Source organism: Betta splendens, chromosome 19, assembly GCF_900634795.4.
Source record: "Betta splendens chromosome 19, fBetSpl5.4, whole genome shotgun sequence".
NCBI lineage: Eukaryota > Metazoa > Chordata > Actinopteri > Anabantiformes > Osphronemidae > Betta > Betta splendens.
In genome coordinates, this window is record NC_040898.2 from 10,308,641 (window position 1) to 10,324,265 (window position 15,625).

The 15,625-nt window shown below is 45.9% G+C and overlaps 2 protein-coding genes across 9 annotated transcripts; both read left to right on the plus strand.

The window, feature by feature from the left end:
- The first annotated feature begins 146 nt into the window (after positions 1–146).
- On the plus strand, positions 147–8,496 carry slc4a1b (solute carrier family 4 member 1b (Diego blood group)). Of its 4 annotated transcripts, XM_029134815.3 has the most exons (21): positions 151–312; positions 1,161–1,214; positions 1,661–1,704; positions 1,786–1,880; positions 3,156–3,202; positions 3,758–3,923; positions 4,006–4,141; positions 4,565–4,637; positions 4,716–4,758; positions 4,840–5,024; positions 5,112–5,313; positions 5,399–5,602; positions 5,678–5,826; positions 5,919–6,113; positions 6,217–6,465; positions 6,553–6,642; positions 6,726–6,892; positions 6,975–7,216; positions 7,293–7,462; positions 7,619–7,792; positions 7,884–8,496. In XM_029134815.3, the coding sequence occupies exons 2-21, from the start codon at positions 1,188–1,190 to the stop codon at positions 7,962–7,964; spliced, it is 2,739 nt and encodes a 912-aa protein (XP_028990648.1). In that variant the 5' UTR covers positions 151–312; positions 1,161–1,187; the 3' UTR covers positions 7,965–8,496. The 4 variants fall into 4 exon arrangements, with proteins under 4 accessions (XP_055360575.1, XP_028990646.1, XP_028990648.1 ...); XM_055504600.1 differs by having other exon boundaries at positions 147–312; positions 5,399–5,826; XM_029134813.3 differs by having other exon boundaries at positions 150–312; positions 4,716–5,024.
- A 132-nt stretch (positions 8,497–8,628) lies between these two features.
- LOC114846086 (ataxin-7-like protein 3) lies at positions 8,629–15,466 on the plus strand. 5 transcript variants are annotated; one of them, XR_003783975.3, is made up of 14 exons: positions 8,629–8,898; positions 9,050–9,225; positions 9,344–9,421; positions 9,563–9,609; positions 9,848–9,995; positions 10,190–10,231; positions 10,312–10,380; positions 10,644–10,696; positions 10,784–10,973; positions 11,067–11,114; positions 11,193–11,267; positions 11,361–11,423; positions 11,511–12,238; positions 12,844–12,951. XR_003783975.3 is itself a non-coding variant. In XM_029134861.3 (8 exons), the coding sequence occupies exons 2-8, from the start codon at positions 13,053–13,055 to the stop codon at positions 14,548–14,550; spliced, it is 543 nt and encodes a 180-aa protein (XP_028990694.1). In that variant the 5' UTR covers positions 11,560–12,238; positions 12,844–13,052; the 3' UTR covers positions 14,551–15,466. The 5 variants fall into 5 exon arrangements, 4 of the variants coding, with proteins under 4 accessions (XP_028990694.1, XP_028990692.1, XP_040924309.1 ...); XM_029134861.3 differs by lacking the exons at positions 8,629–8,898; positions 9,050–9,225; positions 9,344–9,421; ... (7 more) ...; positions 11,193–11,267; positions 11,361–11,423 and adding exons at positions 13,188–13,320; positions 13,473–13,644; positions 13,847–13,947; ... (1 more) ...; positions 14,182–14,227; positions 14,534–15,466 and having other exon boundaries at positions 11,560–12,238; positions 12,844–13,103; XM_029134859.3 differs by lacking the exons at positions 8,629–8,898; positions 9,050–9,225; positions 9,344–9,421; ... (7 more) ...; positions 11,193–11,267; positions 11,361–11,423 and adding exons at positions 13,188–13,320; positions 13,473–13,644; positions 13,847–13,947; ... (1 more) ...; positions 14,182–14,227; positions 14,551–15,466 and having other exon boundaries at positions 11,560–12,238; positions 12,844–13,103.
- Positions 15,467–15,625: the final 159 nt, after the last annotated feature.

The window sequence follows — 15,625 nt, forward strand, 5'->3', positions numbered from 1 at the left end:
AGCTTTGAACAGTTTGCGATGCGGCGATGAATCCTCTTATGGTCGGCGGTCATGCCTCACCTGCCCACTAGGCAACTCGCTAGATTGTTGCCTGTGCCTGATCAGCTGACGCCTCCTGTCCTCAGCCTCCTTCCTGCACAGGTGCCGCAGCCTCTGCATATATATGCATCGGACACCTGTCCCTTCAGATGACTGCCACAGCAGCGCGTCCTGGCTGCCGGACGCTCCGTCTGCCTCCTCTGACCCGCGGCCGAGGTCCTGGGCGCCTGCTGGGCTTTGGAGCCGTGCGTCCGACCCCGCTTCTGACCAACTGTAAGTTTAAGCTGAGGCCAGAAAACCTGTTTTTAGCTCATTTTCTCATGCCGCTGTGGTGAACGTGTAGTGTAGCGTCAGCCACATTCTCAGGGTTTGGCCACTTGACTACCAGGTATTTCTGTGTTATGACAGAGATAATGATCTGTGCAGGCAGCAGCGTGCTCCTACAACACATCTGACACAGTCGTGGAAGAAATATCTATAGCTCTACTTTTTAAACGGTCATATTTTGTTACCTTTAAAAACAATGCAATCATCTTAATGGGCTTGTAGATCCTTTTTAATTGTAGATATGAGCCTACAGGGAAAACTCACACAGCAAAATCTATGTAGGGAAAACAGACACTCATCGCTCTGTATCAGTGATACTTCGGTCAGAATGACACCTTTTACATGTTTGAGTAATTGTCTATTGCATATTAGTGTATTCTAACCAAGGCCTTCCTGTTTCTCTCAATAGATTCATTAACTCTGATGGGACTCTAGTCACAAATGCATATTTACACCTATTTGAATCCCAATGATACATATTTTTAAATTTCTGTAATAATCTATTTTGTTTATTGTTCACCACTTGGCAAATATATTGTATTTAATGGATGTATGCTCTGTGTTAAAGCTTATATCAATATTACAAGTTGTTATTATACTGTGTGACTGATCACAGCCTGGAGAAGTTTTGTACAGTCATTCTTCTACACATTATTGGTTCTGGATGGGAAATAATATCTCCTTTACTTGTCTTTGGTCACTCATGACTGAATGTTTTGCTGACTTTTGTGAGGGTGGATGACATGTCACTACGCGGCGCATGGATAATAACATTACTGTTGACTTATCAACAGGAGACACAGTGAGGGACTCGGGAAGCGATGGCCTCTGAACCGGAGCCTGGGACTGTGAGTGAAACACAGACTCAGTCACCGTAGAGGCGTTTGACACATGAAGGTGGATGAAAGCGTCACAGGGTCATAAGGGCAAAATTAGCAGCGAAGACGTAGAGTCAAGGTGCATTTGAATTGTTAAGCAGCTCTGTGTGTCCCTGTAGTTCGTGTTGTCTACAAACTTCTTCTGTGCTTGACGTAGTTTATGGCCACGAGCTTGCGAGTGGATTTAATGTTGTTAAATGGTGCAGAAGCTGCTCCACTACCTAGAGGAGCCTTTACGCCAGGTGCCCAGCACACACTTAGATCTAATGGTGCTGCAGGTGCATTATGGGTAAAGTGGGATTCATTAACTTTAGCTTCAGCCGCAGTAAGAATCAAAAGCTTTGGGTTTTACTATTCCTCTCATGTCTATATGCTGTAGAACCTCTTTACCAGATGTGTGTGTTTCAACCTAACAGAGCGACAGTGAGCAGGACGGCTTCATTTACATCCCCTCCAGAGGGTAAATCACCTTCTTCCCGTTAAACTCTCAAACTCCGCACAGCCGACGTGTTGCGTTTGAACCTCTCTCTTCTCGTCGCAGGTCTCACTTCGGGGCAGTGGACGGATTCGAGCGGTCGACCCCCATGAACGAAAGCGCGGACGAGGGGCTGAGCGAATTGGGCGCCTGTCCTGAGAGTAAGCCAGGCCTCTGTTGTCCTCCAAACACAGACATGAAATGTGATAAGACGCTGGATAATGACAGTTCACTGCTTCGCTGCACACACCAAGTCTCTGTATTCACCATCAATATTATTGGTGAGAACAGAGAACATTGCTCCGCTGGACGCGTGGCTCAGGGAGACTTAAAATGTGTGCATCCGTGTGTGTGTGTGTGTGTGTGTGTGTGTGTGTGTGTGTGTGTGTGTGTGCATGCATTAGTCCCACCTATACTCAGCCAGCATGCACCCACACATACACCGAGGCCGCTTTAAAGAGCCAGTGTTTATAAAGTCACGCTTCTCGGCCGTTCTGGGCTCAGTCACTTGTCACTGCTGTTGTGATCCGCCGCCGCCTGCAGCAGGTGAGTGTCACCTTTTCTGTTACGCTTCCCGGCCGTATTTGTGCAATAACACAAGTAAAGCTGTAACTTTGAAGCGGGGGAAATGTGGGAGCGGACGGGTTCTGGGAAAGATGCAGTCACTGGGACCACACCAGACCTTCTGTGTGGCTTTGATTGAGAGAGGCCAAAGCAGCGAAATGTCCTAGAAATCACTGAAGCAGCTTCTTCAGACCTTCTAATTCTTTTTCTACCACTGAAACTCAACAGAACTCAACAATAGAATCACTGCTCAGGAAAAAAAGTCATTATGTTATACTGCTGAAAATCCATTTGATTTTAATAATCAGTGTATTTATGACTAACATATAAATTTATTGACTTTCACTTGGACACTTAACAGTTGATTTAGGACATTCTTTTTTATTAGATGTCAGATGCAAACATATATTTGCATCGTTAATGAATAAATGCACTTTTATTTCATTGATTACACATATAATGGACTGTAGATTATAAATGAATGATGTATCATGTACCAGAGTTGGCTCTAAGCTCTTCCCTGTCTGCAGTTCACAATTACACAACCATGTCAATTATTTTGGAATCTTTATGGTGTCAAGTGTGTTATATTAATGCACACGTCAGACACACACGCACTGTGTCTGGCTTGTAGTTGGTCTAATCTGAATCTTCCACCATTTAACTCAGCTGTGTTTTGGAAATAAATCATGTTGTTGACAATGACAACTGTTTTTGCTCCGGTGTAATCTTAGATGAAATGTAAACTCTGGTCATACATTACATAAGACTACAGTAATCTCATGTACTTCACCTTAATCCACGTTTGTAGACATTTAAAATAGATTCAATAGATTTATTAATTTAATGCATAAATAATCTGTCTGTTGCAGCTGCCTCGAACACCTATATCAACGGCAAACCCAGTGCAAAATACCAGGTAGGAGCCCCAACACACACACACACACACACACACACACACACACACACACGCGGCACGTAATCAGAGTCACGTCCACGCCGGAACCAACAGTGGCAGTGGTCCAGAACCTGGAGCCGTCCTGATGTTGGCACAGGATGTTGTTCCTAGAGACATTGTGACATTAGCGTGACCCAAAGCTACGGAGGAAACAAGATCACAGACACAACACTAGAATCCTGGTTTTCAAAAGAAAGTCAGAAAATATTTATTTGTATTCAATGACATCAAAAAGCCAGTTGTGTAAATGTGTTTTATTAGTGCTGATTAGAATTTAGTTTCCTTTTTCCATATTTCACAATGAAAGACTTTCTAATAGGTTTAGAAGGAGAGGCAGCTCCACTTGCTTTTTGCTCCAGTCACTGTGACACACTGGGAGCTAGAAACCACACGCCTCAGCCGCCGTCGCAGGAGGAGGCGCGACGTTCACGCGTCCACCTGCCCCCGTCCACACTGTGTGTCTCCACCTCACCCACGCAGTATGCGCCTAAGTCCCCGTGCCCTGTGTGCCCTCAGAGCTGCGTGGTGCAGACGGACCTGATGAGGGACCAGAAGCAGGAGCCGCGCTGGCAGGAGACGGGCCGCTGGCTCGGCTACGGGGGCGGCGCCGACCCGCGGGCCCCACAGGTCTCCTGCCTCACCTTCAGGAGCCTGGTCCAGCTCAGACGCGCCATGACCACAGGTGAGTGCTCGGTTTGGAGCTCTACTCAAAAACCCTCAACCACTGCTGGTGCATGTAGGATTTTAACAATTCTTTATTCGAGGTGTGATGATTTTTGACTGTGAGGAGAAGACGCTGGCGACCATTGCCGAGAGAATGGTCAAAGAGATGGTCAGCAGGAAGGAAATCAGGACGGGAGATCAGGACGGCGTGCTGAAGTCTCTGCTGCAGAACCGCAGGTACCCGACAATGACTCACACGGGTGACGGTAGAGCCGAAGGCGAGAAGGGACCAAAGAGGAACGTAGCTGTTGTGGGAGTTTAACCTGTAATTATGAGACACCGGCTCTGAACCACAAATCCAGTGTGTGCTGAAGTTTCCTTAAGCTGAAGAGCTAAAAGAGCAAGAGTGTTGACATGTCAATCAAAGGCAGATGTGGTGCAGTAGCTGCTATTCTTGTCTCTTGTGTCCACGGTCCCGTCTCTCTATTATCACACAATTACCCTCCATTGTGGTCTATTATGTAATCGCCTATTTAGAGTGTTTGCACAGTGGGTTGAACGCACGCGCTCCTCTCACCTGTACAACCAGTAAATAGCGCGTCCGTCGTCGCGGCCGTTCAATCTGACAGCCAACAGTCCGGTGGTTTTCTCCCCCTGCAGCGAATCGGACGACCCGGAGAGGCAGCGCCTGTCCGACGGGATCGACCTCCAGACGTTCTCAGTCAAGGAGAAGGCGAGTGCTCCCAGACCCGGATTAGCTGCGTGAAGGTCATCGTGTGGAAATCTAAGCTCGATCTGTTTGTTTCCCCAGAAAGAAGACTCGGACCACGTGGAGGCCTCCATGGTGCTCGTGGGTGAGTTCGCGTGTTTCTGTGCGGATCGGTGCTTTGCTGTCGGCGTCTCCACGGCGACCTGTGCTTGTATTATTAAAACAGGGGCCCTGGACTTCCTGGAGCGGCCCACCGTCGTGTTCGTGCGCCTCAAAGAAGCCGCGGTGCTGGACCCGGCCCTGGAGGCGCCGCTGCCCGTCCGCTTCGTCTTCGTCCTGGTCGGGCCCAGCATGACTGACATGTGCTACCACGAGACGGGCCGCGCCATGGCGGCGCTCATGGCCGATAAAGTGAGCCGACTGACGCGCTCGCTCGACGAGCCCGGACCCGCAGGGTTCTGGTAATCTGACCCCCTCCCGTCCCCTCTGGGCCCCCAGGTGTTCGTTCAGGCGGCTCTGCAGGCCCGGAGCCCCCGGGACCTGGTGGAGTCCGTGGCCGACTTCATGGACTGCAGCATCGTCATCCCGCCGGCCGAGATCCAGAGCGAAGCGGCGCTGGGCTCCGTCATCAGCTTCCAGAAGAAGCTGCTGCAGGAGCGGCTCCAGGCGTCCAAGCTCCGCCTGGACCGACCTCGCAGGGGTGAGTCCAGCCACGGGTCGCCGGGGAACCCAGTCAAACCAGTTATGTGCTGGAACTACATGTCGCTGGTGTGTTTCTGGGCCAGTTTCCATCGCCTCCGGGCCGCCGCCTGAAGACCCCCTGGTCCGAACCGGTCGCCCGTTCGGCGGGATGATCCGGGACGTAAAGCGGCGCTACAAGCACTACAGGAGCGACATCACCGACGGGTTCAACGCTCAGGTCATCGCTGCCGTCATCTTCATCTACTTCGCCGCCCTGTCGCCCGCCATCACCTTCGGGGGGCTGCTGGGTAGGTTTTCGCTTCCCGCGACGCGCCGGCTTTTCTGTGACTGGTCTCACGAGGACCCGCCGCCATCTTTTGCAGCCGACAAGGTGGACAACATGATGGGCGTCCCGGAGCTGCTCATCTCCACCTGCGTCCTGGGCGTCGTCTTCTGCGCCGTCGCCGCTCAGCCCGTCCTGGTCATCGGCTTCTCCGGGCCCCTGCTGGTGTTTGAGGAGGCCTTCTTCGCCGTAAGTCGACGCAGGATCCGCTCCGCTGCTCCCAATCACCTCACCTCATCGGTGTTTGCAGTCACACTTAACGCATCCGTCACTTGGTTTAGTTCTGCAAGTCCCAGGACCTTGAGTACATCGTTGCCAGGGTGTGGGTGGGTCTGTGGCTCGTGGTCATTGTGGTGATCATCGTGGCCTGTGAGGGCAGCTTCCTGGTGCGCTACATCTCACGCTTCACCCAGGAAATCTTCTCCATCCTCATCTCCATCATTTTCATCTACGAGACCTTCTCCAAATTAGTGAAGGTGACCCATCTCCATCCACGTCACGTCTTTTCACCCTTTTCAGTTCGATCTCTGCTCTTTTTCACGGCCACGTTGTCATTTTCTATCACTCCCCCCTTTTTAGATCTTCAAGGAACATCCCCTCATTCTGAATTACGATTATTTGAATGCGACCGTAGAAAATCCCTGGCACCCGAGGACGGAGGAGACAGTCGTCTACGACAATGTCACCGGCAACACGACGGTGATAATCAGCACAATTAAGCCTCCCTACCCCAACACGGCCCTGCTCTCCATGTGCCTCATGTTCAGCTGTTTCTTCATTGCGTTCTTCCTGCGCCAGTTCAAGAACGGGACCTTTCTTCCTGGAAAGGTGAGTTGACGTATTTACTAATGCATCGGTGAACAGTGTGTTCATCACCTGCTTGAATAAAAGCGTTGCTTTATATGTGTTTCCAAGATCAGACGTCTGATCGGCGACTTCGGTGTGCCTATTGCCATCTTCCTCATGATTGTTGTGGACTATAACATAGAGGACACCTACACCCAGGTTTGCTCATGCTCACCTTTCATGTCATGCGCTTCAACTCGAGCTGTTTCATTCACGCTCTCCTTTTTCTCCTCAATTTTCAGAAACTAGTCGTTCCCAAAGGCCTGATGGTGTCCAACCCGGCCAAAAGAGGCTGGTTCATCAACCCCTTTGGAGAACACAAGACTCTCCCCGTGTGGGTGATGTTCGCGTGCTGTATCCCGTCTGTGCTCGTCTTCATTCTCATCTTTCTAGAGTCTCAGATCACAACGTGAGTTTTAATGCAACGGAATGAAATGGGATGTTTGCTGCGTGTTACCAGAGCTTCATTCGAATGTTGTGTCTGTCTACAGGCTGATTGTGAGCAAGCCTGAGAGGAAGATGGTGAAGGGCTCTGGGTTTCACTTTGACCTGCTGCTTCTAGTCGGCATGGGGGGCATCTGCGCCCTGTTTGGCGTGCCGTGGCTCAGTGCTGCCACGGTGCGCTCCGTCACCCACGCCAACGCCCTCACCGTCATGAGCAAAGGGCCTAAACCGGTCATTGAGAAGGTGATGGAGCAGAGGATCAGCGGTATTTTGGTGGCGCTGCTGGTTGGTGAGTTCTCAGCTGTACTAAAACCAGCAGATGACGCTTTCGGGGGTTCCGTGTCCGTTCACTGTTCTGTTCCTAGGGCTGTCGATTCTGATGGAACCGATCCTGAAGTTGATTCCCATGTCCGCATTGTTTGGGATCTTCCTCTACATGGGAGTCACTTCACTAAATGGCATCCAGATGTGGGATCGTATCCTGCTTCTGTTCATCCCTAAGAAATACCACCCAGATGAAGCCTACGCTACCAGGGTAGGAAAACCACCACCAGTCATCCCACCACATATTATGCTGACATGTCATTATAATTGTCCGAGAACATCGTATAGATGTTATCATATTTTATATTATATATATGTCACATATATATTTTATGTGACACTATGTACATTTTTGTCTTGGGTAAAGGTGAGCACAGGACGAATGCACTTGTTCACAGTCATCCAGATCGTCTGCCTTGCTATACTCTGGATCGTGAAGTCCAGTCCGGCGTCCCTTGCACTTCCGTTTGTCATCATCCTCACGATCCCTCTACGCATGTTTATGACCGGGCGTCTCTTCACCGTAACCGAAATGAAATGTGTAAGTGGTCAATAAATGCAGAAAGCAGGACTCAATAACTGTACATGTGTGCATGAGTCTTAATATTCTTATTCTGTTGATTGCATTTCAGCTGGATGCTGACGATGCCAAAGTAACATTCGAGGAGGAGCCGGGTCAGGACGTATACTGTGAATCTCAGATGCCATTATAAACGCCTTTCACGACTAATGCCAGCAATTTAATATAACAGAAAGGTGTTTATATTATGTGTCACCTGCTGTTGAGCTCAGCAGCGTTGAGTATTGTTTCTTTCCTATTTGAAGTCGAAGCAGGAAGTATTCACACGACCCTGACATGTTTTAAAATACGAATATTACTGAGAGAGAGACACATTGCTCGTGGTTTTTAAAGCATTCTACAGATGCATGGTGATGCCAGCATTTTATAAACAGGCCATCTGAATGCTGGGTAGAAAGCATTGTAGTGTCAAAATCCCTAAGTCACTGAATGTAATGCATCACATTGCACTTAAGTTACTACTGTATTTGTTTCCTGTTGAGAAATCAATAATTTATGAGGCAACAATGCAAACAAAGTGTAAATATTTTAACAAAGTGATCAAACTGATAACAACAGACAACATCACTGTATGATTGTACTGAGTGAGGGGTAACATTTGTACTGTGTGTTGTGTTCTTGACATCTCTTGAGATCTCTAAAATAATAAAAGCTACCTCCCTAAACGCCTATCCTGTTGGTCATGCTTTATTAAAAACAAAATGGGTGTAAATCTTCGACGTCCACTGGGGGCAGTAATGTAACATGCAGGATGCCAGAGGCCGTGGAGTGACGTAGAAGAAGAAAAGGATCGCTTCCGATTGGCTGTTGTGTTTTGCGAGGTTTAATCATGGAGGAAGAGGCGCACGTTTTTCGCAAAAACAAACCATAGAACTACTGCTTTTCTGTTTCTGCGAAATTTTGGATGGAGTTTTTGCTATTTCTGTGCGCAACTCAGTAATTATATACTCAGACTTAATATCGCTACTTAATAGTTTATCATTTTCATCGTAGCAGACGAGTTTGTCAATTGTGTGGAGACATGGATTAATCTAACATCTGTTCACACACCGGAAGAATGACTGAAGGTAAGTAAATCTGGCAGTTGCCTCTATGAAACTATGACAATAGTTTATTTTCATTAATTACTTCCAGACTAAGATGAGTGAATGTTGTCAATTGCACTTGCTGTCTGGATTTAGTCTGATGGCCTTTTCAATTATTTTGTCTCGATTGCAGGCTGGACAACAGAAAACCTACAAAAGCTTTTTGCTGCACTGAAAAGGTCCATCCCGAATAATTCCAGTAAGGTCGCTTATTCCCAAGTACTGAAGAATGTAGACTGGAAAAAGGTGGCTTTTGGCCCTTTCTCTCCTGATGAATGCCAGAAAAAGTGGAAAAGGGTTTTACTCAAGGTAAATCTTAAATTATCTCCAAGCAAACATGATGTTTAATTGTCAATAGAAATTCAGTCATTAAATGTTTAAGTTTTAAATCTATTAGTTTCTAATCTTTGTTATTGTTGTTGCTCAGTTGCGTAAGACTCGCACGCTAACAGAGCTCATTGATGAAGCTGAAGTGAACCTTTCAAGCCACCCAGACACTGTAGATGTAAGTAACTGTCACACCAGCCAGTCCTAATTATACAGTTTCCTGGGTTTACCTGCTAAATGTATTTCCCTGACACATAATAATATATAATATGGTACGTAAATATACTACACTTTCCTTTCTCTCTGACATCTCCTATAGGAAGCTGCACAGTCAGCTGATGAAAGTCTGCCCAAGAAGCCCCCGGTGTGAGTTTTTTTTCCTACACACACACGCTGCTTGCGTGCTAGTGTGCGACAATAACATTTCTCCTGTAGGACTCACAGCTCTTCATGTTTCTTAATATGTGATAGTCCAACATATTTGGTTCACTAAGATACTAGGGCCCATACAAATGTTAAATGTCTTCTGTCTGTTAATATTACCATTATTATTAGTCATATCACTATTATGTATTAATGTGAATGTTTGTGCGTTTATCTTTAGCAATGCCTACCAGCTATTCTGCAAAGAGCAAGCGCCGTTTATGGCTGAGGCTGGTGTGCCAAACAAAAAATATGTCAGTGTTTGGGCAGAGCGCTGGCGAGATTTGTCTCAGGGCCAGAAGACTGATTACAGCGTTCGATGTGCAAAGGTATGAAAACACACACACACACACACACACACACACACATACACACACACACATTATATACACGTCATATTCATCGTCCCCTTAAAACAAATGTGGTCATCACCTGCAATACAACAATACTCTAAAAACAGCATCATTGTGTTGGATTACAATAAAACGAATAAATTTTAATCTGAATGCAATGCTTCTTTCAGTTGAAGAGGAAGTATTCAGCCCGGATGAATGAATATTTAGAAGTAAGTACTATAAAGGACTATAGTCGTAGAATTGATTTGGTGAAGAAATGTGTGGCATTTATTTCATGCTTGTTGTTTAGAATTTAGATGAGGAGGAACAGGTGCAGATCCTGAGTAAGAAGGGGCACAAAAGATCAAAAATGCATAAGGTAAGTGGCGACTTCCTTATGCAACGGCTTTGTTATACTGTTGAGGATGATCAGATTTTTTCTATACTGTTGAGGGTGATTAGATTTTTCCTTTTATTATAATTCCTAATTTCTATAATTCCCATTATAAATATTTCCTTTGATGCTTGAGAAACTGATATAATTAAACCTAATTGCAAAATGGAAATAAAGTTTCCAGCTTTTGGTTGAGTTTAAAAGATTGATCCTCTTGTGATGTTATATTTTCTGTCAATAATGTGCAGAGCTTTCAGGAGCTTAAAAGGACTTTTAATGGTGAACCCAAGATTCCATCTCGGTGAGCAACATCAAACCTATTTGAAGAATCTTAAGATTAAATAGTGTGTACTACACAAACTGTAACTGAATTTTTCTGTACCCACAGAAGCAGCTATGTACTTTTCTGTAGGGATCAAATGGAACATCTTAGGGAGGAATTCCCAAATGCAAGAAAGCGTCTAAAAAAGGTCAACCAAATGTGGCGAGGCCTTTCTATAGAAGAGAAACAACGCTACAACCAGCAACTAACTGAAAACTTTAGGAAATATTCAGTGGAGCTGCAGGAGTGGTTTAAGGTAAAGACAAAGATTTGTCTTTGCAAACTGTCTTCTTTTTCTTTTCTTTTTTTAACTGTAAACCTAAAGTATGTCTTTGCTTACATTCTTCAGACATTGACTCCAGCAGAGCAGGAGGACTATCTCAAACGTAACAACGATGTAAGAGCCTGTGAAAATTTTCGAATATTTTCAATTTTACATGGTTTCCCTATATTTATTAAATACTTGTCCTTGCAGAAATCTGAGTATCTTGATGCCAAAATAACACAAAACTGTGATAAAAGAGAAAAACGATGTCTGAATAGACCATCCGTAAGTTGAACTGGAAACACGTTCATCTCAACCACACATTTATTGTGAGAACAATGCAGAACTACTTTAATCAACATGCATTGTCACGCACAGGACTCAGAAGATGAAGAGTTGAGCAGCAGCGAGGAGGAAGTGAGCCAATTGGACTACGATAAGGTCAGAAAACTAACATTAGGTTTTCACATTTGTATTTATTTTGCAACTGCATTAAAAATGTTCTAAATATAGACTATTGATCCGCAGGAGGATGAAAAGGAAGAAGAGAGTGACGTTGAATTTGACATGTATTAAGCCTAAAACACACTGTCAAGAAGTTTCCATCAAGACGGCCAGGTTACATTAACACAGTACAATGTGAACAAGCATATGTACTCGTAATTAGTAAAACATATTTTTACAGCACATGTATGTGCACACAGCTCAGAACTGGATTCAGAATTTTAAAAATTGTATACAATATGTGGCTGAAGGCTGGTGGGGAGAAGCAACATAAGACTGGATATATTTTTTCCCACTTTTAACAACTTTAAATTCTTATCCTGTGTGTACATATGATTTTAGAGAGGGAAAAACAAGCTTCTGATTGTCTGGTTAATTATTTGTTGGTATAAAGGGTTTCATAAAGCCACCAACTTGTTTTTTTTTAGTTGTTTTGACAATTTGCATCCTTACGTGTTTTTAGCATCTTTTTTGTAAATTAAAAGGAGAAAATGTTAAAAAATAAACAATTGTAGTGTGTTGTCTAGTCCAAATAACCTGGGTTTGTCCACTGAAAACTTGCACAAAGGCTGTTTGGAGGTGCGTGGGGCTGACCTCCACTCCCCAGCTGATCAGCATGATAATACGCACAGCCGGGTGTGAGTGGAGCCCGGCGGTGGCGCAGACGGAGCCCTGCGCGCAGAGCCGCCGTGCGGCGATCGATTACTACTGCCTGATCTCTGGGACGCAAAGATGGATGCCTGCCGAAATAGGTAAATAAACAGTGCGATATTTGCCCGTCTGTGATTGTAGTATTCTCGCGTGTGGGGATCGAAACGCGGACAGATGTGGCCGTCGTCCCCCGTCGTTCGTGCTGGCGGAGTTCAGAGGGCGACGGTGAACATCCGCAGTGCCGCTGCAGTGGAGTCTCGGCGGAGCAGCGTCGCCGGGGTCCGAAGCGCGTCGTCCACGCTTAAAGTGTTCCGCGGCTCCGTCCAGACTCCGGGCTCATTCCTAATTGCTCACCCCGGTGGGATCCAGCTACCGCGTGTAGCTGGGAGCCGCTGCTCCGGGGCTTTGTGAGCAGGAGACCGCCTCTCGCAACCTCCTGGTATTTTCTATTCACAGCCTCGCTCTTTGTTTTCCTCCTAAGGATTTGCGGGCTAAGCTGCCGTCTTTACACGCTCACAGATCGACCTGGAGCTCGGTGTCGAGTTATTAACTCGACGTCGTGCTCGTGCGTGTGTGTGTGTGCGCGTGTCGGGGCTGCATTGCTAAACCACAGCGCTGCGTTAACGTGTGTGTGTGTGTGTGTGTGTGTGTGTGTGTGTGTGTGTGTGTGCGTGCGTGCGCGCGCGTGTGCGTGTGTTATTCTCAGGTTATAAACGAGGGGAGAACCTCTTCGGCTGCGCGCGACGCGAAGTTGTGAGTCTCCGCATCGCCAGGCATCGACTCCACACTGATTTACATGCACCGTTCACCGCGGTGCTAACCGTGCGTCCCTCGCGCCGCAGCCCTGTTCCGGCCGACGCTGGCTGCGCTACAGCATGACCACAGCAGCGTCCGCTCATCCGGCACTTCTGGCAAATGAAAATGGAGGAGGTTTCAATGTCCAGCCTGGACAACGGCAAGCTGGAGGTATCGCGCACGCGGACACCGGTGACCGACGCGCATCCAGGCGTGCGCGTCCTGACTTGTCTGTTTCCTGCTCGTGCCTCGCAGGGCCTGGCTCAGGACATCCTGTCTGATCTGGTGGAGGATGCGTGCCTGGGTCTTTGCTTCGAGGTCCACCGGGCTGTCAAGCAGGGCTACTTCTTTCTGGATGACACGGACCAAGAAAGCATGAGGGACTTCGGTGAGCAAAGAGTCATGCAATAATCATACAAAGACATGAAACCATTTCAAACCGTGAATCTGTGAGAAAGATGTCTCTGTGTCTGAATGGATCCTATCACAGGAGCTTGAGACCGTTTTAAATTTAATATAAGTTCTGATTTCGATGCCCAGAAATCGTGGACCAGCCGGGACTGGACGTGTTCGGCCAAGTGTACAACCAGTGGAAGAACAAAGAGTGCGTGTGTCCCAACTGCAGCAGGAGCATCGCTGCGTCACGTTTCGCCCCACACCTGGAGAAATGCCTGGGGATGGGACGCAACAGCAGCCGCATAGCTAACCGCAGGTACTGTATGGCAGCACAGCGGCCAGCCGCCGCTGGAAGAGCTCGCTGTCTGGGTGCTTTCAGGATTCGGCTTCGCCACTGTATGTGGATCAGTGCCGTTGTGCGTCTCTCGGGCCAGAATGTGTTTTGTTTTCTGATGAAAGTGTTTGAGTAATGAGTAACGCTGACTCATTCTGTGTGTCGTGCCTTCCCTCTGTTACAGAATAGTCACTGGTAACAACACCAACAACAAGTCGGAGAGTGACCAAGAGGATAACGATGACGTCAATGATAATGATTGGTCTTATGGGGCAGAAAAGAAAGGTAATGCGCTGCCACTGGCACACAAGCTAAAATGTATCAAAATGCTTGAAAGTTGAAAAATCTAAATTTGAATGTTTCTCTGTCACAGCCAAGAAAAGGAAATCGGATAAGGTAAAGAATTTTCTTCACGAAAACCCAGACAATATACTTTTTAGAGCATTAAACCGCTTCCTGTCACGAACTATTTTATTAGCAGTAAAGCTTATGGAACCAATATTTTTCTTTTCTCATCAGAATCCAAATTCACCCAGAAGATCCAAATCGTTCAAGCATAAGAGCAGTAAGTAGAATTATTTAAACTCAACTCTGTTGAGTTTTGTGTGTAATTTGTGTGTGTAAACACAAAACGAATTAGAATGAATTCTTGACATTTTTTGAATGTGTGCAGTTCTTGCATTATTTTTAGAGAATGTTGTTCTGTTAATAAATTAATTCTGTATTCTTACCATCAAACACACATAGTGATTAAAACTTGCAGTCAGTCTGTACTACAACACTAAGAGAGACGAGCATTTAAATGACCTGAACTCTGATTTAAATTTGTGTGTAATTGCTTGCCGTTACTCAATAAACTAATGATGTACAGCCTGTTTATTTCCTTAGGCATGATGGGTCCTCGGCGCCGCATGGACAACCAGGAGAGCCCGCGCATGCTGATGAAAGATGAGGCATTCCCTCAATGACACACACTCAACTACAAACCATCACATTCACTTACCACCACATGTTCTTATACGCACACACACAGGGAGACCAATAACACTTAACCTTTGGTTCTTTGTAGTAAAATCAATGGACATGGATATTATACGTGTTTGCTGCTCTGCAGAAGCAGCATAGACCTCCCACTGTATACTTGACAGTATTTTTTTCTACTAAATCATTGCACCAGACCTTTTTTTGTTGATTTTGTCTTAGAAATCTTTGCTGGAGTCCAAAATAATGAATGTCATCAATACAATTTCACTGCACAGAAGTAGTGTTGTAATTCATTCAGAGGCTGGGAAAAGGCAGCTGTGTGAAGAGGCACAGGGTGCACATACAGTACTGTACCGTCGTCTTAAATACAGAAATGAATATTAGGTATTAGGCGTGTCGCTTATGCCTCACTTTTTCAAATCTCATTTGAAAAAAAAAATGTCAAAGACAATCATTACTTATGGTTTGTCTTTTATTTTCATATATACTCACAGTTGCTCAGTAACAACAGTATGTGGAGAAACACGGTTTTCAGTTTGTCATTCACCTGTGGAAACGTCTTGAAAATGTTCAGTAAATGAACCAAACTCTACAAGCAGGTATTTGCTGCAGACGGCAAGTTTCTTTGTTTTCTTTTGGTGGATAGATCAGCTAGTTTCCTAGCAATCAAATATGTCTTTGTATCATGTGTTTACATTGTAAAGGGTTACATATATTCTTGGTGTGATGTGATAGTGTAAATATTCTAATAGTTGAATTGCTGCTATCATGGCTCAGTTTGTTTCATCTGTCTAGCAAAATAAATGATTTGTTACCTGTCTTCTAGTCTTGTGTGACCTTAAACTGTTAACTATGGTTATGGTTGTCAAATAGACGTAAACACGTGCACAAACTGCACACAAGAGATGAAATATGTCACTATACGTGCTCATGTTGTGTGTGTTTCACGTCCCCGTGTGCTTTGATACGTGCTCGCTCT

Coding starts and splice junctions, on each gene's coding strand:
- LOC114846086 (XM_029134859.3), top strand. CDS start 13,053: ATGAAAATGGAGGAGGTTTCAATGTCCAGCCTGGACAACGGCAAGCTG. Junction 13,948..14,035: donor TTATGGGGCAGAAAAGAAAG/GTAATGCGCTGC, acceptor TCTCTGTCACAG/CCAAGAAAAGGAAATCGGAT. Junction 14,059..14,181: donor AGAAAAGGAAATCGGATAAG/GTAAAGAATTTT, acceptor TTTTCTCATCAG/AATCCAAATTCACCCAGAAG.
- slc4a1b (XM_029134813.3), top strand. CDS start 1,188: ATGGCCTCTGAACCGGAGCCTGGGACT. Junction 1,881..3,155: donor ATTGGGCGCCTGTCCTGAGA/GTAAGCCAGGCC, acceptor TGTCTGTTGCAG/CTGCCTCGAACACCTATATC. Junction 4,638..4,715: donor CGTTCTCAGTCAAGGAGAAG/GCGAGTGCTCCC, acceptor TTGTTTCCCCAG/AAAGAAGACTCGGACCACGT.